We start from the raw sequence: 25674 nt of genomic DNA on the forward strand, positions 1-25674 counted from the left end.
GGCACGCTGAACCGAGAGGCTTGCTGTGCGAAGCTGCATTTCTACGTTCGCAGAAGCGACCCCGCGGAAGCGCAAGCGAGGTCCGAAGTATTGCGGTGTCGCGGCCACCTTACATCCGCCTCACGTCCGCCCCGAAAGACGGAAGGTCATGCGCCACCTTGGTCGCAACCAATGAAAGAGCGAAGCGGCACACCTGGCTCATCCTGTTGCAATGAAGAAAACACAAGACACAAAAGGGCACCACATATCACAATTAGAGCAGCTAGGTTGAAGCGACGCACATTCTTGGAAACTTGCCGTGAGGTTTCTTCTCTTTTGGAGAGCGGCGCTGACGCATCTAACGGCTAGCTTCCATAAAGCCATAACATCGCCGTGGGGCGCGCCCGCTACGGTGGTCTAGTGGTTACGGCGCTCGACTGCTGACCAGAAGGTCGCAGGATCGAATCTCGGCCGCGGCGGCTGCACTTTTGATGGAGGCGAGAATTTGTGAGGCCCGTGCACTTACATTTAAGTGTATGTTAAATAACCCCAGGTGGTCGAAATTTCCGGAGCCATCCACTACGGCGTCTCTCATAATCATGAGAGGCGCCGTAGTGAGAGACGCCCCAGAAATTATTATTTTTATTTAATCGCCACGGAGCGTACGCAAGATGCCCGATGAGGAACCTTGGGCACTCGGATAATTGTCCGGTGCATTTCGTAGACAATCTATCTAAGCAGTGCAGTTGTGGCCACTTCATCCAAGCAGTATCGGCTGCTATTAGTTCATTCCTGGGCCATAAAAATATAAAACACGTCCGGCTGTCTACAAGGCCCGCGACAAGGACCACTGAATGCTTCAACAGATGGCTCACGACATGGTCGTTGTATTGTCGCCGCATGCGGTGCACTTTGGGGTAGGTTGAATAGTAAGAAAGCAGTGCAGCTACCACCACTTCATTTTAAGCTTGTAAGCGGTGTGAAACATTAAAACGCGATAACACAGGCGTGCACACGAGACAGCCCCCTCCTAGTGATTTCAAGGGAGCGCATATTTCGCCCGCTACCGTTATTCAGTCGGACCTGGCCCGTCATCGCTTCATTTTCGTTTTGCATCCATTGCGAAGCTCATTATCTTTCAAACTCAACGACCATGAAGTTGGGCGGGAGAGGGGTGCTTCGATGCAGCTTGACATCCCCTCCCCAAAGGAAAACCCTGCGCACGCCAATGAGAGATGATAGCAGTGCGTCGGTATCATTTCATTTAGACTGGCATTCTTTTTCTGGGCACATGTTTGCCCAATAAAGAGTTCCGTCTTTACAGGTTGCTACTGCTTTTTGCGCGCGCACAACCATGTCGTGGTTTTGGGGCGTAAAACCCCAACAAACATTAATAAAAATAATCATATACTCTCGCCGCGCGATTACCTAATTGAGACAACTACGATATGCTCCATTTAGTTCTACAGACAGTATGACGTAAGAAGAGCTTATATCACATGAATTTCCCTCAGCGCCTGCCTGTCTTTTACACTGGAAGCCGTTTTCGCAATGCTTCATCGCGCCGACCGCGTGCAATGTGGGCCTACTGTAAATACGGAGTGTCTGCAAACAATTGTACACCTTTTTTTTTTGCCCAACACTATAATTTTAATATAAAAGCTTCGCTATTTTCGAAGGTGTTTACAGAAATGTCTTGGAGGGCTTGCACGCGGCGTTTTCGTATAGAGCACCGACAGCGAAACTTATGCGGAGCGTGCTTACATTATACTACCTATAGCACGCCAACGAAGCGCCCGATACAGGGCGACTCCGTGACTCCTGACCCTCAATAATCACAATAAATGCATTCATGTGCTGCACTACAATTTTCAATGTTGCTCTTCTGTTGAAGGCAGGTCCACAGCCGCTACATAAAAAAAACAGGTGCGGCCTGCTGCGTGGCGCTGAAACGGCGTCTGGGGCCTAGTTCTCCTTGAACCCGCTCTAGCGCCACCACGCCGGTCAGCTGTTCATGGAGAAGCAACTCGACAGTCGCGTTCGTACGCGCGACACTTACTCCAATCAGGCCGTAGATAACGCGTTTTATAGGTGCACAGTAGAGGTTGAATATTGAAGTCGTTATTAGAAGTGCCGATTACCTCACATATGTGAACAGTTTGCCCTAGAAGTACCAATATTTTATAGAGTGGGCCTCGACACTCTCCAAGAATGCTGCCCGTTTGACTCACCTGAAATGAAAAGTGTCACTGAATCACTGATCCCATTAATGGGCAGGCGTTCACCGGGGAGATTTCAAGGACTGACGTATCGGCGCACCAAAACGCACCACGTTAAGCGCGCACAGTTTAAATGTAGGTCTTTAGCGCGCCAACGAACGCCGGTTGTGGTCCGAAGACCGAGTTAGAGCCAAGAGTTGATAACAGAAACAAATTGTATTCTCAGTTAAGGCAGTACAAGCATCACACAAACTTGCACCCTCGGCAGGTATCAATTACAACTCAGAACATCACTTGGATGGTGTTTAAAACAACGGGTACAAATTACCGTGCTACAAATGTACTCTCATCTGTTCGAAAATTTCCAAGAACACTTAACGCCTTGAATATTCACCAAACGTGTGCAGCGCACAATTCATCAAACGTTTCTCGAATATTTCTCTTCCAGGAAACACTCAAACGACCTCCAGCTCTGATCACCGTCATTCGGCGACACTATTTAAAAGAGTTCTCCCACGGCGTCATCACTCGATTCTCCAAGATCGACTGACCCCACTACACGACTCACTCAAACAACATAACTCTTCGTCAGCTTCACCACCGTGTCCTACCCTCCGTCGTCTCTCGTTTGGATCCTTCCCCCTTTTCGCGAACATTCCAAGTGATTGTTCGGCGCGTAGCACGTAGCACAGCGACAGCTAGGGGAAAGGGATTCGTCTCGCCGGTTCGTCTGCGGAAACGGTCGGTTCCACTTCGATATCTTGAATTCTCCCGATCTGCATGATCGCTAGGCTGTCGCGACGGCATCTTCGGTGGACAGGGTGAGAGCACGCCCTGGGCGCCTTCTAATGCTTGTTTCTTGTTCGTTGCGCTCGCCCATTGGGGGATACTGTGGGCGCGGTGACTTGATACTGCCGTCAGGATGCCGCGGCGCGCGCCTTCTTTAGCGTTCGTTGTTGACAAAAAGAGGTGCTCTGTTACGAATATTACGCTTCGCGACACTGTAGATCGCACGGCAATACGTAGTACTTCACAGTAGCGTCTTTTCACGCGTTCGACTTGCACAGCGGCACGCAACAGCTTATCGTCATCACACCGCTAGAAAAGACCGCCTGCCACACACGCACGCTCCAAAAAACCGTACTCAGGCGCAGGAAACACGAGGCAAGCTGCTCACACGCGCGGTCGCACACAAGAAAGACACGAGAAAGCACAGGAAAAAGCACACGGACACGCATAAATCCTGAGGCGACCACATGGTAACACGAATGGGCGTCTGCCTTAAGTACCGTTCTAGTGGCGCCCTCACCCAAAAAAACTGCTGCCGCTCCGCCGACCCGCGCTCGCCCATTGACGGCGACGCCACGCAGCTGGCCGCACCTGTTTTTTTATTTAGCGGCCGTGGCAGGTCTCTCGGTGTAAAGGTTAATGAACATTCAAATATCGACGTGTCTATACGTATCCTTTGCCGGTGCCTAAATAGTTGCCTATAGAGATATATACCTCAATATATCCGCAACTGCATCTTGTTAACATTAGCAGGGATTAAATCGATGACGACATTACCTGTGTTTAGGTGTCACCTGTGAGCGCTTTAGCTCAAAAACCGTAAGCCCAACGTATGCAATAACAATAGGCAGGATCCAACCAGTCGCCAACAAGAAAGGTGTTCGCCACAAATAAAGCACTCTTTTTTTCATCAATGCACGGAAGCGCTGTAGCATCCCTGGTACCAGCTGGACCATGATAATGTCGGTCGCCCTGCGCCCTGCAAATTGCACAGATTTTATCGTTAACCACCGCCCGACTTCCGACGGTCGCGTGCTATTTCTTATACCTTGCATTCATTCGCTCCTACACAGGTGTCATCTTCATAGTTTCGTTTTATTCATTCGGCAATGTCCGTATGATTGAGTTATCTGTATGCATGCTGTTGTTCCTATCAATTTGCGCGTGAAGTTTGACAAGACAAATGCAATATTTTGCTTCGAGGCACAACACTCGTCTTGTTTTGTTGAACAGCACAATAATACATTTCCCCGGCATGAACGCCTTGAAAAATTCACAAGGTTTTAGGTTTTTAGGATTCTTATCCAGCGCTCATGTATAAAAGAAGCATTATAAAAAAATTAATGCTAACGGTTTGAAAGCTTTAAAACGCGTAACAGAGCCTCACAATGCACTTATGAAAGTAACGACAAATGCGCAGCGAATACTTACCCAGCATTTATTTCGTAGGCTGCATTAAAGTTAGCGTAAACGTTGAACTGGATCACAAGTGCATATTTCTCTAAAATTAACCAATGACTTTTCTCGATCAAGCCACAATCCTCGATCACTTGCGTTTTGAATTACGCATGGCGTAACTCTGAATAAGGACGGTATTATACACCCGCGCAATATAGACGTCTCGCCTACAAGAACGCGATTTGCAATGTGAAACATCAGGCAAAACATGTCCTTCTTGAAGTAAAAGCTGAGCACTAGCTATACAGCAAGTAGTGACTTGGACTAGCTATACAGCAAGTAGTGACTTTCACTCACCAGTAATTTGAATCCAACGCAACAGTAGCCACGATAGCATCAATACGTAATACGCACACACTGGCCGCAAATTTACACGCCAGACGAGCAGCTTAATAATAACAATAACCTTCGAGCTTCAAATATTGATATAGCCGTAGCAAAGTAGTGTAGGCACAATGTGCTAAGGTATTATAGTACGCGGTGTATTAGTTAAGCTTATTTCAATGGTATCCACGATGTAGCACTAGCTCTTCTGCTCATATAACCGAACTGCTACTGCGCCAAAATAAAATAGTCACTCACATCACTTAAGAAACAACTTTGCCTGGAATGAGGCCATCATGAAGTGTTTCTTCTCACGAGCCATGTAGAAACATATGTACAAAAGTGGGGCAGATCTCAGAGCATAAAAAAGGTTTGTCGTTGGTGAGCTGAGTTGACCGAATCGAAGGCTCATAAGGTTACCTGGTTAAGCACGTATACAGGAGTCTGCGCATACGCGACTCTATTAGGGTTTCCTCATGTCGGTAGCGTAGACATGAATTAATGACATAAGGATGTCTTCGTACTGTGTGGGTCGTGACTCAAATACGTGCATACTGTGTAAAGAAGTGTGCACCATCTCCGTGAGCGAACGGACAACCTTGCGTTATTAATAAATTAGGTGCTTCCGTACTGTCATGTCGACGGGATACTTGCATTCGCTTGTACTTGTGGTTTTCAGCCTGTAATCATCTGGTGCGATGCGCAGTTTACGCCCACTTGGATTTACAAACCACGCAGCATCGAGCAGTGCCCGGTGCATTGGCTTTGAGAGGTGCATTCCGGGATATCAAGCATACCTTCACTGAACCAGCCTGCATACTACGTGAATCGTTTCGTGACCATGAACTACTAAGTGCCTGTTCCGCCAGCCACCTCTGGGTTTCGGTTCTGTCATGAGCACAGTATACTTACAGTACCTTGCTCTTCATGTGAGTATACCTTGCTGCCCCGATTATGCTAATAGAAATAATTGGCCATTCATGCCTTGCGCATGCTTGTTTTTACTGCCTGTCCGGGGCAATTGCAGAGAAATGCCGTATTGTGCAGTCTGTGCTGTTGAGGCGCTTGTTGCGCTCACGGGACGTCGCGATTAATCCGCGTGATCAATCCGCGAGATCAATCCGCAAGATCAATGGCTTCTTTCCAGGCAGAGGGAATCTCGCCGGAAAACCAAACAGCATTATAGAAAGGAGGGCTTTTTTGTTTTCAGAGGGCAGGTGTTTCAACAATTCATATACTACATGGTCGGAGCCTGGGGCGAATTTATCGCAGCAGTTTAGCGATCGCTGTAGCTCAACTAAGCGGAAAGGTTCATTGTATGTCTGGTGTTTTGTGTATTTGCACTCTAGTTTCTGTTTTTCCATTCTTGTTTTGTATCGTCGGAAACCTTCACTTTGGTGCGACGAGCTGCACACCTGTTGAAAGTGTGTGCCGAAGAAATTCGCCTTGTCGTCCAAGCAGTCAACTTCTGTGTTAACTAGAGGGAGTGAGTGTGTTTCTCTTCCTGCATTCCTTCTAATCATATCGCAGACTTTAGCCTCAAGTCAATACGAATTGACGCCCGATAAAAACTTGTGCCAACTCTCCCTTCTAGCCTGTCGGCGCGTTCTTCTGCCTTGGGACTTTATGTTCTTAAAACTGGCACGATTCTGAGCTGCTGGAGCGTCCCGCAGAAACCTTCATGCTTCGTTTTGCTTTTTGCGCGAATTTCGACACTAATTGTTTCACCATTGTACACGTCGTTTGCCAGGCATTACAGTTTTTTGTGGAATATACTTGGCTGCAACATTATTCACAAAAGCTGTAAAGTACTGCACGGTTGCATCAATGCTTAAGCCACACATATCAGATCAATTTAAAAGCGTAAATTTTTGAAACTGTTCCAAGTCCGCTTTGTCAATGCGCAATTTGGGAACCTGTGGGGGATGTTCATTCGCTATTTGTGTACTCAGAACTATTGGAAAGTGGTCACTTCCGTAAGGCTTATTCATAACATTCCATTTAATAAGGGGCAGAAGTGATGGAGATGTAATGCTGAGATCTGTGGACGAGGATATTTTGTTCGCGAGGCCGTCATATGCTCGCACTGTCTGATTCAAGAGGCATGCGCCAGAAGAGAAAAGGGATTGTTCAATTACGCGAACTCGCGCATCGCAGCGAGAGTCGCCTCATAGACTACTATGTGCACTGAAGACCTCAAGGACCAGATAAGGTTCTGTAGTTCATGCATTAAGGACTGGAAATCATGTTTGTGCAGGTGGTTGTGTGGGGGTATATAGAGACAAAAAATGGTGACGATTTTATTTAAAAGAACCGCTCGAACAGCCACTGCCACGACCGATGCTTCATTTTGCGTGGTCCGGCAGAGTGGCGGTGGCCGATGCGACGCTGCCCCCAGACGCGCCGCATCAGTATAGGTTATACCACGAAAGTCCGAACACCTTGTTGTGCTTCTTATAATGAAACGTTTTTTCGGACCTTCAGTAATATGATGCGTTCTTCATTCTTCCAATTTGGGCAAGAACGTGAAAACACAGCATAGTCGCCGTCGCAGTTCACACAGCGTGGAGATTTGTTGCAGGTATTCGAGGCACGTATTTGTTACAGGTATTCGAGCCCACATTTCGCACAGGCAGGTCGACCACGGCAGCTCTGCGAGCCATGGCAAAATTTTTGACACTGGAAACATCGGCGAGGGTATGGGATGTATGGTCTGATAGTTGTTTTTGTGTACCCAGTTGCTGTGCTCTGTGGTAGTTGGCTTGTGGCAAAGGTAAGTATTAAGAGTTAAGGGGGATTTCCTGATTGGTTCTCCTGATTACAATTCCCTTCACATTTGTCACGTTCTGATCCTTCCACCTTTAGAGGATTTCAGTCTGTAAGTTCAAGATCTGCGTCCGACACGACTCCACGGGCGGAGTTCATGAATCGATGGGGTGTTAAAGTTATGGGAATGTCACCGAAAGTACGGAGGTTCTTTAATTTGTCAAACTGTATTGTGTCAAGGAGTTCGAGAAGGAGGTCTCCACTAGCCATTTGAGTTACCTCCTAGCCAGCCCCTAATGCGTCTGTTAGCGATCTGGATACCACGAAAGGAGGCACGGTACTTAGTGATTTGTCAGTCTTATCACTGTGTACTATATGACAGTGGGAGATTACTTATTTGCGTCGAGTGAGAAAGGTGAGTTCTTTGGTGCGTATGCGCTCTGAAGCGGCACAATCTATTAGCAACGGAAAAGCGCTATGTATGATAGATGGATTTGATTCAAGAGCGATGGCAACCACCCACTATGCAGCCCAACCAGGGCACGCTACATGATTCACAATACCAGAAAACATGCAGACGTCAGCCGTACACAGCTACGATGACCCTATGCTCATAGACCAAGTTGGGCTTGTTGCACAAGGTAAGCCCAGGCCGCCTACGAAAATAGGGAACTAACTGAAGGGAATAGGAGACATGACAGCGAGGAAAGAAGATAAGAAAGTGAAAGGTCAGAGAGGGGGATAGAAAAAAGCGACCGCCGATTTACCCTGGGTGGATCAGCCCAGGGGTGCCGTCTACGGAAAGTAGGGCCAAATGGGTGTGTTGCCACTGCCAGGGGGCAATAGAGGTCCAAGCACACAGCGTCGGCTCAACCCCCAGGATCCCATTTTTCACCGACACGGCAGAGCCACGCACGGCGAGGCATGGAAGGGGTCGAAACTCCCCGTTAGCTCGGGTCCATGGTGCTACACACCAAACGCCTGCTTGCGCAGACGCCTCTGCGGCGTAGCACCAACGATAAATGGTATTATAAATAGCTCGGCGCTAGTATGCTAGAGGATGTATGCGTGGTGGCCGAGTGGTTCAACGGATCGCGCTACAAAGAGAGGAGTCGAAGGTTCGAATCCCAGGTCCCACTCGAACCGAAAATATTGTATTGCATATAATTTTTTTATAAACTCTTCCCAAGGTATTATTTCTAATTTTACCTCACGAACAACGCTCATTTTTCGCTCACAACCAACGAAGGCGCCGCCGACACCGACGCCGGAATTACTGCTAAGCAAACTCTTTAACGCTATCGCGCTAAAGTATGCACCGCATCTGTGAAAGCGATGCCTGTGATTATAAGGAACAAGTTTGGATGTTAAAAGTGCCTTTTAACGGTTATTTTGCGTTAATAATTATTTGCGCTCAAAATAAAGTGTAAATAAACCGCCGGGCTCACCTTCGTCTGGCGAAAGCTCGTCTTTTTGTCCACCAACCCATTCCGTATATATTCTGCTCGCATATTGCAAAAAACAAGACAACTATTAGTTCATGCGTTTCTTACAACATATTGCTATAGCGAACTATTTGCTCCTTAAGCCTTCATTCATGATGTGTTCAGTGGCCTCTGCAGGAGAAGGACATTTTTTTAAAGACTAGAGGATATTGTTGTGTGTATAAACATACAGAGCAAGGAAATGAAGTTTAACTGCAATAACACTGAAAAGTGTGGGTTTTCGGACTGCGGCTGGCCCAAAAAAAAAAACCTTGGGCCAAGACCAAGACAGACCAGACTCCATCTTTACTCGGCCGACCCTTGGTCACAACTGCCCGTTAGCGGCCGCTGAGCGCGAACTGCGAGCACGCCATCGTTCATCCTCCTCTCCTATGGTCGGCGCGCTCGCAGCATCCGCTCCTATAAAATGTAAACAATAACGGTAAATTTTGGAGGAAGCTTGTGTTTGGCCTTCACAAGTGGAACGCGATGGCGTTATCGGCCGCCGTGTGCATTGCCTTCTCAATTACTATCCTCGCTTCATCTTTTGGTGGATGCCTCATCTGTGTCGCAGGGAAGTGATCGTCTGTACCATTGGCCAATTCAAAGTATACTTGAGCGCCTACTGCAGTACGGTTGTGGAGTCTCGACCACACCATAATTATTCGACTCTGGAATCAGCGAAGGGCCAAACCTACGCAGCTGCTCATTTTGTTGATGCTTTTGCTCATGATGGTGAGCGCATTGCAAGGTATGGACCTTTAAAACACCAGCTCCTTGCTCAATTCACATATTCTGACGCGTGGCGCGTTTCTACGCTTCTGCCACGCAATATTTTATGCGTTAAGGAGACTCCTCCCACTACATGATATTCATATAGAGTATTTTTTTTCTAAACAGTTTCAAGCAATGACGTGGCTCCGTTTTAGAACACCCGCTTTCCACGCAGACGCCTGGGTTCGAAACTCACTCGAACCGAACATTCATATAGTTATTTTACTTGCATCTTTCTGGATTTTTCACTGACGGACAACGCAAATGTTTTGCTGGCAACGAACTATGCCGACGCTCACAGCTTTATTTCTGCGCAACTAGCTCTTCAACGCTATCGCGTTATTACATCTACAAATAGAGATGGTCGATTATTTTGCAAGGCAAAAGCCTGAAATCTGTATGATTCATGTTCGCGTTATGAGGCACAGAAAATATCACGTGAGCGTACGAGCTGCGCAGCCACTACGCCTTTGTGGTGCTTGTGCGACAAAATAGTTTAAAGAGTGGAGTTCGTGTAATATAAAGCGCCCAGTAAAATAGCCACACAGGATGGCTTTCGCCTTCAAGTCGTGTTAGGCGAATGCGTAAGGGACCCTGTGATTTTTCGAACAATTAAAGACTAATCGTTGACTGGATTCGTCACTAATCGATTAATCCCTATCGATGTAGGCCTTCCAGCGAAGCTTTGTACCTCTACCCCTAAAGGGTCCCATCTCCGTGGCCAAAAAAACGGCATCGTGCTTGGGCGCTCCGTTTCAAAGGCGCACATTTTAAATTTAACAGTTCTCGATGTCGCTCCTCATATGTGCCCAGCGTAAGCGACGAAGGCACAATGTTTTCAACTAAATTTCGTTGGCGTTATTCTCGAAATACCGCTATCCCGGCACTTCGAACGAGACATGTTAGCTCAAAATGGTCAACATATGGGCATTCGGACACGAACATCCTGGCACTCACACGAGAAAAATCGAGATTGGCTCAACAAGTTAAACAACATTCGCCTCGACCCAGACTTTCGAATGTCTCCCGGTCGAAGGGGCGATACACGAAGACGAGGGCGAGAGGCCGATGGACTTGTACGACTTGGATGGCCCAAAGCAATGCGTCATGGATACGAACGCGTTGAGTCAGAGAGCTGTGTACGATGAAACATGCCAGGCCAGTCTGCAAAATTAGACGCACTTCTGGGCCATCGCTCCCAGTGAAGGTCCGACGTCAATCTCTCTCTTGTAGGATTGTAATGCGGAGGGCCATTAGAGCAGCGTCACAGTGGGTGAGTTGTGGGTGTCTTTTACAGCTTCGCTATCCAACCACCTTCACAACGTGGATTGGAGCACAAAATGTTGTCGTAGAATAATACATTAAAGGAATTGTTTGACATGCGCACTAACAATGCATGTAGGACCCTACTTATTTCTTTGGCAGGTGGAACAAACATGAAAAACACAGTTGAGCAGAGGTTTTATAAGCCTTCTCGTTTGTTTCAATAAATAGCAATATAGCTCTTGCTAATGGACAGTGCAATGAACAAAACTTAACTAGTGAAAAAATTGCTGACAGTTTGTAAATGGAGGACTTTAGGGTTAGGCGGGGCAAAATGAGACGCGGGGCAAAACGCGACATTTTGACTTTGCCGCCCTCTATATTTAATACAAAAAGTACCTTTTCTTTGTTCCTCTATTTCAGCGACAGGTGCATGTAGTGTTTGATATTTCATGGGTAAAAGTTGATGATTGCTCACAGCGTTTGCGCAGGAAAGATTGCGCGGCTGCTGTCATTGTGTTTGTGACCCACCAAAAAGGGGCGAAATTCTGCTCGGCCAAATTTTCGCATCCGTGCACGAAGCTACTCCGGCATCAGTACAACAATGTAAGTATTTATGTTCTTCCTTTATACTAGTAGCTACATGCCACGAAAAGTTTAGTTCATTTGGTGCCGTGTGCCAAAGGGGAACTTTTTTGAATTCGGGTATGATGAGAGGGGCAAAACGCGACAAAAAGGCATTACATTGCCTTAGAGTGTGTCGTATTAGGTGAGCTATTTATTTACGCTCATTATACATAATATTTTTTGTTAAGGATGGTGCGAACGTACAAGAGAATATCATGTAGAGTTTGCTGGGAGGAAAACGACAAAAAAAAGCACTGAATGTTTTTCAGGAGTTTCGAGCAGCACAGCGCCGGGTTCTGTGCGGATTCAATGCGTGGAGTGCACTGGGCGCATGAAGACTGCGTGGCGGTCCACGGAGTGAATTTGAAGTGCTTCTACTGCAAGAACTGAAAAGATAAAATTTTTTCACGCTGTCTCGTTTTGCCTCACGTAGCGTCTCGTTTTACCCCGCAGGTGGGGCAAAATGAGACATGTGGTGCATTTTTTGTTTCTTTCTAAAATACTGTTTGGAATAGTCGCAGCATAGGCATATTTATGCAGCACATACCTTGTACCCAAAAGAATGTTCCTGTGTTGATATTTTATGGGAACGAGCGAAATAAAAAAAGACATTCACTATTTTCACATTTTTGTCACGTTTTGCCCTGCCTTACCCTACTAGATTCAAGAGCATTTGAACGCGATAGAATTAGAGAGCCCGTTTCGCAGAAATTCCAGTGTCGGCGTCGGCATCGGTGTCGTTGATGGTGTCATTGGTTGTGAGCTAAAAATCATCATTTTGTCAGCGACCGAAAAATTGAGGATGATGCAAATAAAATAATAAATATATTGGGGTTCGTGTGAGAATTGTACCAAGGCAGTCCTCGTGGCAAACAGGTGTTCTACCACAGGGCCACGATATATCTTGAATGTGCTTCGGAAAACGAACGCTGCATGAATAATCGAGAAAGATCCAAATAAAATAAATAATGAAAATATTCGCGTTAGAGTAATAATCTAACCCAGATTATCTGCGTGGCCAGAGGTGTTTTACCACAGAGCCACGCTAGTTTCCTGAAATGTAGTGGAAGGAGTCTCCTTAACGCATATAATTTTGCGTGGCTGAAGCGTAGAAACGCGCCAGGCGTCAAAACATGGGAATTGCGAAACAAGTGGGTGTTTAAAGCCTGACCGATTACAAAGCGCTCAGATATACTTCATCATCATCACCAGCAAAAGCATCCACAAAGTGAACAGATGCGTAGGTTAGCGTGTTGCTTTACGAAAGCGTATTGGACCCTTCGCTGATTCGCAAAAGGAAGATTATGGCGCAGTGGGCACTTCACTGTACTTGCAGTAGGCATTCTAGGATACCTTGAAACGGCCAATGTTACGTGTACAGTCGTTCGTTTCCTTACAGTACAGTTCAGGCATGCAACGAGAACCGAAGGCAGGCTAGGAGTTGAGAAGGCGATGCGATGGGGCCCGATTACGCTATCACGTTCTGCTCTTAAAGGCGAAACTCAAGCGTTCTCCAAGTTTTTACTGCTCACGCGTTGTTTCTTTACTAGCCGTAATTATAGCAAAGCTCGTAGCCACTTCCTTTAGGAAACAAAGGAGCTTTGTTAATCTTTATGTATGAAATGCTTTTGGCCTCCGTTGTTGGCGGCATTCCAGTAATCTTGAGCCAAATGGCTCAGCCGCTATCCGGACACTTCGAACGAGACATCCTGGCTCGAAGTGGGCAACATACGGGCATTGGAACGAGAATATTCTGGCACTCGCACAAGAAAAAAAAATGTCACAGTTCCGTCTTTCTAATACGCTATCATCCTTATTGCAGCGTTTGTTTTAGAACTGTTGTTGTGCGGGCATGTGCGGTAAGTGCCTTGGGCTTATATATGCATTGACGTACAAATAATAAAATCATTGTTAGTCAGAGCTTGTGTCGCACGTTTCTTTTCTTCGTGGGTGTCCTGTGCGTTTCCGCTGCAATTTTAGCCTCAGGATTGTGGTCGCGGTGTAATATATATAGTGTGATTCTGGTTCAGCCGCCTCATTTCTTCCCCCCTGTGGCATAAGCCTACAAGAGCCAAATCATTCTCACTAGCTCGCGTCACCACGAGCCGCGGGACGCTCTTCTGTTTCTCTGGACGACTGGTCATCAGTGGCATGGCGCTAGAACCCCAAAATGGTTAACTAGCCTGGGTCGCCAGTGATACGACGCAAACGCAGCGCGCTCGACAATGCAGCATGGCCCATATCTCGCATAATTCAAGTCTAGCTACGTGTGGCGTCCCGTGCGCTTTACCCAACGCCGCGTGCGTTTGTATTCGGCCGTTAGTATATTAGAGAAAGAATGAGGGATGGTGTAATTGTCTAAGGCAGTAAGTTACAAAGCGGGGGGTTGCAGGTCCGAAGCCCCGGTCGAGCGCTTCGGAATCTTTTTGTTCTGAATGATTTTTATTCCTAGCGTTTATTTATATATACATACATATACACATCTGGGGCGTGACGGCATGATGACGACGGCAAAAATCTGCCGAGAGAGTCCATATAAGTGCTATCGCAATAAACAAAAAAAATCAACAGTAAGAAGAGAAGAAAACAAGAAAAACAAGAAAGCAAAACATGAAAATGAGAAGGCAGGTATAAACATGCAAGGAACAGGGCTAATATTCGGCCTCGTGACAGTGGTGCTCCAACAATAAAACGTTAAATTTCACAGTTTACCTCACTAACAATACCGTCAGGAAGTACATTCCAATCCGATATGGCAGTAGGTAGAAATGATTTGTTGAAGGCGTTAGTTCAACCATGAATGCGTCGAACACTGTGACAATTAAACAGAGGTCGTGATGATCTCATGGGTGGCAGGATTAGGCTCTCGCCTAAATGAGGAATGTTGTAATGCAGCTTATCGATTACGCAAAGACTTGCTATTTTGTGACGGGATGCCAAAAGGGTTAGACCAATCGAACTTTTGATGTTATTGATGCTCAATCTAGAATCGTACTTGGAAGTTATAAAACGAGCAGCTCGATTTTTTATCGCCTCCAGCGCCTCGATTAAGTACTCTCGATTGGTGCTCTCCAACGGTACTCTCCAACGCCTTGATTGGTGCGTATAAAAGTTTCGTATCCCATTAGTTTACCTGTGGGCGAAGCAAATGTGAGTGATCGTTTGATGAAACCTAGTGATCTAGAAACGCTTGCAGCAAGTGACGTGATGTGTTTAGACCAATTTAGATTATCTGTTATTTCTACGCCGAGACACCTATAAGATTCCACCTGTTGTAGCTCGTTTGCTACCACGGCGGTAGCGTTTGTTTACGTTTACGCTGGCTGTCCCAGCGTTCGATTTTGCAATCTTCGGGCCGCTTCGAGTTGTGTCGGGCTTCCCACGCACGTGACCAAGACGCTAGTTCCTGTCCCGACCGGAACTAGCTAGCTCACTCTCTGGCTAGCTCTGGCTGCCAGCGAACTGCCAGAAGTCCGAAAATTGAACGTCTCCACTATTAGAGGCACAAAGCTAGTCAAGCTGAATACGTGGAGTTTTGTGTGTGCACTTGTCATCTACAGTGAAACCTCGGTGATACGATCACAGCTCATACGAATTTCGGGTTGATACGAATTTTTCGTTGATCCCGGCCAAGACCCATTGGCCTGCAATTTAATGGAGCACGGTCGTTGCGAACCGATTTTCACCCAGCGACGTTGGATACGAACATACGCTATCGCCCAGGTACGAAGGGGGGCTCTCCGCGCTGTCCCGGAAGACGCGCCAAGCACGTGCTAACGCGGGAACGCAAGCGTGGGCATGCGCTCCGCACCACAAGATCGTCAGAATCACGGTGTAAGAAAAACACTTTAAGGTGGGCGAGGACCGAAAGAAGGCGAGGACGGTCGTGGCGAAGGAGTGAGGCCTCACAACGTCAGCATCCGTGACTGTTGAGGTCGCATTTGTGCGGGCACGGCCGTAAATCTCTCAAAAAACATCCCGAACACCTCCGCGATAACAAAATCATAACACAGGACCGTGGTTCTGTTATTCTGTGGCCTTGATACATCGCGTCAAAGCGTTTCTTTTGTTACTTTCGCTGCAGTACTCCGTTCGCATGCAAAAAAAGCATACTAAAATTTCGAAGGGGCTACAGCTGTCGCGGGTCACAACGCACCTGGTTCATTAAAAAATACGCGCGTACGGACCGTATATTTACCAGTGCTGGTATGATTGCCGACACCTAAAAACTTAGCTGACAATCATTCAGGATTCTTCCTGACATTGCTGTGGTCCTGAAAAACAATAAATGAAAATGTACGCCAGCTTTCGTTTGTCGCATGCTAATTTTCCACGCTTTCGGTGATACGAATTTCGGATGGTACAAATATTTTTGGTGCTCGCGTGAGATTCGTATCACTGAGGTCTCACTGTGTACTGCAACTGCGGTTGATAAAGAATAAACTCGGGTTTAAAATTCCCTTGTACTTACCAAGGGAAGAGTCGCTGTTGATGACGCAAATGAATTTGTCGTATACGTTTACCAGGCCTATTGTTTCACCCTCTCCTCAAAACTGATAGTAACATGTCTCGCTTGAAGACGACAACGAAGTGCGCGCGCGAATGCACTGGCGCTGTGGCATGATCGCGATTCTTGTGTCGAACGCTAGCCGGTTGTGACTCTAACGCCTAAGCTGCGCCTTTTAACGTGTTCATGTTTCCTTGTGTAAAATAAATCGTCGGCAGCCACAAGTAGCTGTACAGACGTCGAAGTTGGCGACGACGAAGACTCTGGACTCACCGGCACTTCACCGACGTCAAGGAACGGAACGAGATGGCGACGGCCGACTTTGGTCGGTTTCCCGAATTCAGCGGCAGCTCCGGCTCCTGGAGATCCTGGTATGGTAGGCTAAAGTTCTTCCTCGAGGCTAACGACATCATGGACGCTTCCAAGAAACGTGCTTATCTGCTAACGTCATGCGGGGAACAGGCTTACGACGTCGTCTGCACCCTCGTTCAACCCAAGCAGCCCAGCCAAGTGAGCTACGAGGACATAGTCGAGATGCTCAAGGCTCACTTCGTTCTACAGCCGTCTGAGGTCTTCTGCAGGGCACGCTTCCAACGTCGTGACCAACGGCATGACGAAACGGTCAGTGATTACGTCACAGCGCTCAAGAAGCAAGCAGCCGATTGCCATTTTGGAACAAGCGAAGACGATGCCGTGAATTCAACAATGCCGCGTCTTGATGTAATGCTGCGGGATCGTTTCGTTTGCGGTCTTTGGAACGAGCAGGTCCAGCAACGGCTGTTCGCAGAAAAGGACTTGACATTTAAGGGAGCCTTCGACATTGCACTGCGAGCTGAAAACGCCGTCGAAGATCAGAAAAACGTGAAGACGGAACCAAGAGAGATTCACAAAGGCTGCACAAGTATCTGCAAGACAGAAACTAAACGCTACTCGAGTGCCTCTGCTCAAAAGAAGAAACAACACTGTTTGCCTTGTGACGCGCAGCATAGTCCGGACACTTGCAAGTTTCAGACAGCTTCCTGCAACTACTGCGAGAAACGCGGACACATTGAAGAGGCCTGTCTGAAAAAGCGGAAAGAGGCAAGACTGAACTAGAACAATAACATCTAATATCCCCGACAAGGAACTTCGACAGTGGCCTTAGCACCAGTCACAACTCAACAGCATTCACACCAGACGTGGCACTTTACGAGCTCAACACCTTAATCGACGTGTCCAGCACGCAGAATGTCATGATTTAACTACGCATACATGGCAAGCCTTTGGAGCTTGAAGTCGACTCGGGTGCAGCGTGCGCTCTCATCAGTGAGGCCACGTTCAAAGCCACGTGGACAGATGACCCACCACGGCTTCAAACGGAGAACATTCTCCTATGCACATGGTCAGGCCAGTCCCTCCGAGTTCTCGGATGTGCAACGGTGGCTGTAGCGCACTACAACAGGAATTTCACATTACCTCTTGTTGTCATCAAACGAGCAGGTTGTAACCTTCTCGGAAAAAACTGCTTTCCTCATCCGGGTATACAGATCACGGGTATCAATGACGTATCAGGCGACAAAGTAGTTGCGAAGCTTCTAGACAAGTACCAGTCTGTATTCGACGAGGACATCTCAGGACACGCCGGTTCTGCGGTACAACTTGAACTCGTGGAAGGAGCGAAACCAAAGTTTCCAAAAACACGATCAGTTCCTTTCGCACTGCGGTCATCTGCAGAAGCGGAATTGGATCGACTGCAAGTTCAAGGCATGATCGAGCCGGCGCAGCATTCGGATTGAGCAAGTCCTCTCGTACTTGGTCGAAAGAAAAACGGCTCGTTGCGAATATGCGGCGACTACCGTTGCACAGTGAACCTGGTATCGAAGAAGGCAGTCTACCCACTTCCAAAAACAGATGAAGTCCTTAGCAACTTGAGGGGAGACAAAGTCTGCCGCACCCTGGATTTGGCACAGCCTTACCAGCAACGTGAGAGCGGAGACAAAGTCTGCCGCACCCTGGATTTGGCACAGCCTTAACAGCAACTTCACGTAACGCCAGAGACCGCAGAAATATTGACCCTGAACACGCTGAAAGGGCTTTGCAAGGTCAAACGATTGCCTTTCAGAATCTCTGCAGCTCCAGCCATTTTTCAACGCTTTATGGAGACTATGCTGTCTTGCATCAGATGCGTTTGTGCGTATCTAGATGACGTTATCATCAGTGGAAAAGACGCCACAGAACACGCCGAGAGTTTGGAAGAAGTTCTGAAGAGGCTGCGCGATTGCAACCTTCGCCTTGGCAAAAATGAGTGCTGCTTTGCAGTGCGAGAAGTTTCTTTTCTGGGACACCGAATTGACGACAGAGGCGTCCATACCAACGAAGAGAAAGTTCGAGCAATAACGGAGGCTCCAGCACTAAACTGCAAGCAAACACTTCAATCATTTCTCGGAATGCTGGCTTTCGACGACAGGTTTTCGAAAAACAGCGCAACAATTGCCAGCTGTCTCTACCAGCTCCTTCAGAAGGGCGCCACGTGGAGATGGGAGACAAAGCATCCAGAAGCATTCAATAAACATAAGACATTGCTTCTCAGTCAGACCGTACTGTCACACTATGACGAACAGAAGGAGCTTCTCGTCTCATGCGACGCTTCACCATACGGCACAGGAGCTGTTCTGTGTCAACGTGATGACCAGAATAGAGAGGCGCCAATCGCTTTCGCATCTCGGACGCTAGGGACAGCGGAACGCAATTATGCTCAGTTCGACAGAGAAGGCCTTGCTGTAGTGTTTGCAGTACACAAGTTCCACAAGTATGTTGCGGGCAGAAAGGTGACTTTCGTCACGGACCATCAACCGCTGCTCGGCATACTGGGTCCAGGGAAGCCAACGGCTCAAGTCCTCTCACCACGGATGACCAAATGGTGCATCAAGTTGTCGGCTTATGACTACAAAATCGTTCACAGGCATGGCAAGAATCATCAGAACGCGGACGCGTTGAGTCGATTGCCACTACCAGAACGCCTCGATGAACCATGGCCACCAGGCGACGTACCTAAATTTGTTCGAAGCTTTGTCGAGACCTCCGTTTACTGCTACAGAGATAGCACGGCTGACACAACAAGACAGCAGCCTGCAGAGCTTATACAAGGCAGTGTAGGATGGCGCAGTAGAGAAACTCACTGGAGATGAGTTCGCTCCTTACCGACCACGAGCGACCGCACTAGCATTTCATCGCGAGTGCCTCACACTTGGATCACGGGTGATCATACCGCGCTCAGCACGATCCCACGTTCTGGCACTCCTGCACGCTGGTCACCAAGACATGGTAGCCATGAAGTGCGCAAGGAGCTACGTATGGTGGCCCGGAATCGACAAGGTTCTCGACGAAACGGTGCGACAGTGCCGTGAATGCCTTGCAACGCAGAAGAGCCCACCCAAAGCTCCAATTCCCTCCTGGGACCGTCCCACGACACCATGGCACACGGTGCACGTTGACTTCGCGGGGCCACTTCTCGGGCGCACCTACGTGGTTGTTGTTGACGCACACACAAAGTGGGAGAAGTCCGCCACGTGACGCAAGCAACATCCACGGTTGTCATCGATGTGCTGCGAAGCATCTTTGCGACGTTTGGCATCCCTCGAAAGGTAGTCTCCGACAACAGAAAAGCCTTTACTTCCAACGAGATAAGGCAGTTTTATACGGCAAATGACATACAGGCTACAACATCACCAGCGTACCACCCTGCAACAAACGGCCAGGGAGAACGCTATGTGGCAGAGCTTAAAAGAGCACTCCTGAGGGATACAGGCAGGTCCATACAGTGCCTACTGGCAAGATTCCTGTATCGGCAGCACACAACCATTCACACTGCTACAGGTATGTCACCTGCGAGAGCGATGTTTGGACGAGAGCGTCTATGTCATCTCGATCTTCTAAAACGAGAGACGGATATACAAATTCCTGAGAGCCATGAGACATTGACGAAACCCTGTCGTTTTGCAGTAGGAGAGAAAGTGCTCATCCGACAGCTTTTGAAAAAAAAAAACAGATTGGTTTGAAGGTGAAATACTACGCCGCGTCGGACCACGATCCTGGGTTGTAAAAAGCAACCACGGAAAGGTTCCGCGTCACTTCAACCAATGAGGAAAACGAGCCAGACCGGACACATAACCCAATCACCAACAGATTGGAGCGTAGCAGATTTCTCGGACAAAACGTCAGAAGAGACGCCGTCGAGTTCTGTTGATCAACGGCCTGGCTCGCTCAACATGGAAAACAACCCTCCCTCGCAACCGTCGACCTCGACGTCACAAGAAAGATTCACCCGGCAACTGCGACTACCAGAGGTTAGGCGGCCTGCAGACCGCTATGGAGACTTCGTCTAAGGGGGAAGAATTGACATGTCTCGCTTGAAGACAACGACAACGAAGTGCGCGCGCGAATGCACTGGGGCTGTGGCACGAGCGTGATTCTTGTGTCGAACGCTAGCAGGTTGTGACTCGAACGCCTAAGCTGCGCTTTTAAACGTGTTGATGTTTCCTTGTGTAAAATAAATCGTGGGCAGCCTCAAGTGGTGTACAGACGTAACAGATAGCCTACTGGAGTTATTTATAACCATTGACAGAGGCATTACACGGAGCTGCGCTACACGACAGAGACCGAGAGAGAAGACACAAACGCATCACTGTATTTTTTGTTTTTTCTCTCTGTCCCTGTCTTTCTGCGCTGCTGCGCTTAATGAGTCCCGAAAAAGGCAGTCATTTTGGCCGCAAGCAATTTGGTCGCCGCGTGTCTCTTGATGTTTTTGAAAAATCCGTGATGTCTGACCGGCGCTCGAATAGCCAGAGTCGTTAAACCTAATTGCCCAGGTATAATAACTGGGTTTAGGGGCTGGGCGCTCTTGCGATAGTAGTGGTAAGTGTAGAAAAAAGAAACTCTTATTTCTGTAATCCGTGAGGGTGCACGGCGCAGCATTTTTGGGTCTAAAGGGGAGTTAAATAAGAGAGCGTATTGATCACCTTCTCAAGCAAAGAGTGCCCGGAAAACAAGCTCCGACCGTGCTATCTGTCTTTCGATTAAAAAAATTCGGCAGATCCCACGCACTGTGGGAATCGATGTAATGCGAAGCAGCCAGCAAAGAGCTGCATACATCGTCTTGTTTGTCTTTGAGCCAAATGAAATCATTCATGCCATGGCATCTAGTCCACCATATATCGCATGTTTGCCATGCACGCATGCATGCACAATCTAGTATACACCATGCCAATGAAACGCATATTCTGGTATATACAATGCATTACCTGTTGTTTATGTTCATCACGCACTCGTGTCGTGCCATACCAATATTGGTATATATCCAGTTAACAAAACGGCCGGAAGCACACCATGACAGTGGCATGTAAATCATACCGTACATGACATGCATAACATGATTCGCATGTTAAGGCCTCTCATTTATGTTCGTCACACAGTCACATCGCGCAATACCAATTTTGGTGTATATCAAACGAGCGAAATGGCCGCGAGTGCACCACGAGTATAGCATGTAAATCATGCTATACATGACATGCATGTCATGATTTTCATATTAACACCTTTCATTTACGTTCGTCATACAGTCGCTGCGCGCAATACCAATTTTGGTGTCCATCAAGCTAGCGAAGCGGCCGCGAATGCATCATGAGCGTGGCATGTAAATCATGACATACATGACATGCATTTCATGGTTTTCATCTTTCCAACTGTTATTCATGTTCTTCATACAGTCACTTCGCGCAATACCAATTTTGGTGTATATCAATCTACTGAAACGGCCGCTAGCGCACCATGAGCGTGGCATGTAAATCAGGTTGTACATGACTTGCATGTCATGATTTTCATGTTACCACCTCTCACTTACGTTCGTCATACGGTCGTGTAGCGCAATACCAATTTTGATGTACATCACGCAAGCGAAACGGCCGCAAATGCATCATGAGCGTGGCATGTAAATCATGACATACATGTCATGGATGTCATGGTTTTCGTGCTACCACCTGTTATTCATGTTCTTCATACAGTCACATAGCACAATACCAATATTGGTGTATATCATGCAAGCGAAACGGCCACGAATGCGCCATGAGCATGACATGTAAATCATGTCGTACATGTCCTGCATGTCGTGATTTTCATGTTAACACCTTCAATTACGTTCGTCATACAGTCGCTGCGCGCAATACCAATTTTGGTGCACATCAAGCTAGCGAAGCGGCTGCGAATGCATCATGAGCGTGGCATGTAAATCATGACATACATGACATGCATATCATGGTTTTCATCTTACCAACTGTTATTCATGTTCTTCATACAGTCACTTCGCGCAATACCAATTTTGGTGTATATCAATCTACTGAAACGGCCGCTAGCGCACCATGAGCGTGGCATGTAAATCATGTTGTACATGACTTGCATGTCATGATTTTCATGTTACCACCTCTCACTTACGTTCGTCATACCGTCGTGTCGTACAATACCAATTTTGGTGTATATCATGCAAGCGAAACGGCCGCAAATGCGCCATGAGCGTGGCATGTAAATCATGACATACATGTCATGGATATCATGGTTTTCATGCTACCACCTGTTATTCATGTTCTTCATACAGTCACATAGCACAATACCAATTTTGGTGGATATCAAGCAAGCGAAACGGCCACGAGTCCGCCATGAGCATGACATGTATGTCATGTCGTACATGTCATGCATGTCATGATTTTCATGTTACCATGTGTCAGTTATGTTCGTCATACAGAAATGTCTCGTCATACCAGTTTTCGTATATATCCCTTCATTTAAACGGCCGCGAGCGCCCAGAGACCATGTCATGTAAATCATGCTGCACATGACATGCGCGTCATGATTTGCATGTTAGGACCTGTCATTATGTTCGTCATGAATTCTTGTCACGCCGTACCAATTTTGGTGTATATGAAATAAACGGAACGGCCGCAAGAGCCTAAGGTCGTGGAATGTATATCATGCTGTTCATGACATGCGTGTCATGATTTTCATGATCTGACCTGTCATGTATGTTCGTAATAAGGCCATGTTATGACACACCAATTTTGGTATACATCCGGTTAACGAAACGGCCAGGAGAGCACAAAGTCGTAGGCGGCTAGATAGATAGATAGATAGATAGATAATAGATAGATACGCTCAAAGTCGCAGAAGTTCGCTAAGAAATGCTTCGCATTTAAAAAAAAGAAATAGGTCGGTGCACGGCGAAACTGCGAATCGAAACCAGTACTTTCCGCATTGTAGTCAGACGTTCTAACGTCTCGACCACCGCTGCAGTGCTTCAGATGAGAGCTGGCTACTGTAGCACTTATTTCATTATATATATCATAGAGCAGTTAGCGCAAGAAATACGGGAATACAAGCCAGGAACATAAACACGAGACGAGCGCTGACTTGAAGCTAAAATTTATTCTCAGAATCCACGCCTCTTTCACAACCAGCAAAGATCAACACAGCACATCGTCACGCAAGAACGTACATCTTATCACACAATGAATAGCATGACAACCGTGCAACATCTTGATCGGCTCCTACAAAACAAATGATACATGCAAAATGTAACTCAGCCAAGCTGAGCTGAAAACTGAACGCGAGCGCTTCGTTCGCGTTTAGTTTTTAGCTTATCTTGGCTGCGTAAGCGCTGTAACAGACGCCCGGAACTAGACGCTGAGATTCAGCGAAAATACATTCGCTATCATCGTATACCCTCGACGCTAGACGCTTGGCGTGCTACCTTGCTATCATATGTGCACACTTCTTTCTTTCCGTGTCGTTTAATCGGCTTTCGCGTTGGCTGCTTGCCCTCAAATGTGTCGAGTAAGTTAAATTCGTACCATTGCTATCGTACTCCTTTGAGGTACGAGAATTCTTGGCTAAGAAATTGCGTAGGCAATATAAAGCTGTGAATTCGGCCCCGGGTCCCGCATTGTATAACTTGAGGCATTACGAAGTCTTCAGCTGGCATACGCCTTCTGGTGTTCGAGAGTGTAACATGCTGAGAACTTTTAGATGCGAAGGTATCTCTTGCGCGGGAGTGTGTCCCGCGGTGTGCTAGTCCGCACTCACACTACGCAAGCGCAACTCTCCTCCTTCCCTCGCTCCAACAACTGCGCGTTTCTCTCCACTTCTCTACCAGCACCTGCTTGCGTTTCTCCTGCGTTCTCGCTTCTGCTCTCGCGGCGCATGCACTACTCTCCTCCTCTGGTCTCCTCTCCTTCAAGTGGTAGAGCGCTGCGCTCGTTAAGTCCAGCGCTTGCTTCAGTTGACTCCTCTGAAATGCGGGCTCGACATGCCGAAATTCTCTCCTGGGCAGCGCCGCGATGAGCCCCAGCGCATGCGCGTCCCCTCCCCCTCTCTCTTCTCTCCTACGCTGCTCCCCTCTCATGCGCCTATAGACCGCGTTCCCTTCTCGCCCTGTGAGAATTACCGGCCAGGCTAGAGGGAAGACACGACGCGCGTAGTGTTCCTCTTCGCGTTCCACGAAGCGAGGTCGGTAGCATGCCCAACGAACGCCAACAGAACGCGATCGTGCAAGTGCTCCGGCTTCGCATCGCCTCATGGTCCCCTTTAGTGGGAGATGGTGTAATTTTTTTCCTCCTTCTTAAGTAGGCTTCAATTACACACCATGTGCGAGAGCCAACTTAATACGCTCCACATGGTGCAAAAAACAACAATTATCATGGTGTCGACGCAGTCGAATTCACTGCCAGCGAGGAAATAGCAGCTTGATTGCGCTGCAAGGATCAGTGGTGAGGAAGCAATATCATAAAAAATTCGCTTCGTTCGCAGCGATTGGAAAGAGATGCACTTGTTCTTGGCATAGTCAGTTCATACTGAGCATTGAGCATAAAAATATGGCCACTTAGCGGAAAACGACGCAAAAAGAAGGGAAACGGAGCAAGGTGAGGGCTAATTTTGGAGTGATTTATTACAACGTGGTGCAGAGGCTATGTAAACAACATTTTCTGCGCAAGGTGCCAAACGACGTACCATCATGCATCACATCAACGTCAACACATTTTCTAAAAAAAAACGACTTCCCGCTGAGAGAAGGGAAAAAGATGTTTGACTGAGTGTAAATGAGTTAACTTATGACTGAATTTGCCGACTTATGCATCTATGTTTCTTTCCCTTTCTCTCTGCATCGAACTTTATTTGTATTTGATCGTCCCTTACACGATCAACCAAATATGGCCGTAAGAAAAGAAGGAAAAGGGCAGACCTTCTACAGAAAAAAAATCACACCATCTCCCGCTAAAGGGGACCATGAGGCGATGCGAAGCAGTGTTTCGGCTTGTCGAGCCTGCGTTTCATAGGGGGGAGAGGAGAGGGGGAATGGAGAGGGAAAGTCGAGAGGGGATGGGAGAAGGGGAGTAGAGAGGAAAAGACTAGAGGGGGAGTGGAGAGGGAGAAAGGGTGAGTGGTGAGGGAAAGTAGACAGGGG

General features: G+C 47.5%; 1 protein-coding gene across 1 annotated transcript; it reads left to right on the forward strand.

Moving 5' to 3' along the window:
- The first annotated feature begins 16496 nt into the window (after positions 1–16496).
- On the forward strand, positions 16497–17285 carry LOC119395102 (uncharacterized). The gene has a single exon (XM_037662395.1). The coding sequence runs from the start codon at positions 16497–16499 to the stop codon at positions 17283–17285; it is 789 nt and encodes a 262-aa protein (XP_037518323.1).
- The last annotated feature ends 8389 nt before the right edge of the window (positions 17286–25674 follow it).

This window comes from Rhipicephalus sanguineus, chromosome 5 (assembly GCF_013339695.2).
Source record: "Rhipicephalus sanguineus isolate Rsan-2018 chromosome 5, BIME_Rsan_1.4, whole genome shotgun sequence".
NCBI classification, from domain to species: domain Eukaryota; kingdom Metazoa; phylum Arthropoda; class Arachnida; order Ixodida; family Ixodidae; genus Rhipicephalus; species Rhipicephalus sanguineus.

Coding starts and splice junctions, on each gene's coding strand:
- LOC119395102 (XM_037662395.1), top strand. CDS start 16,497: ATGGCGACGGCCGACTTTGGTCGGTTTCCCGAATTCAGCGGCAGCTCC.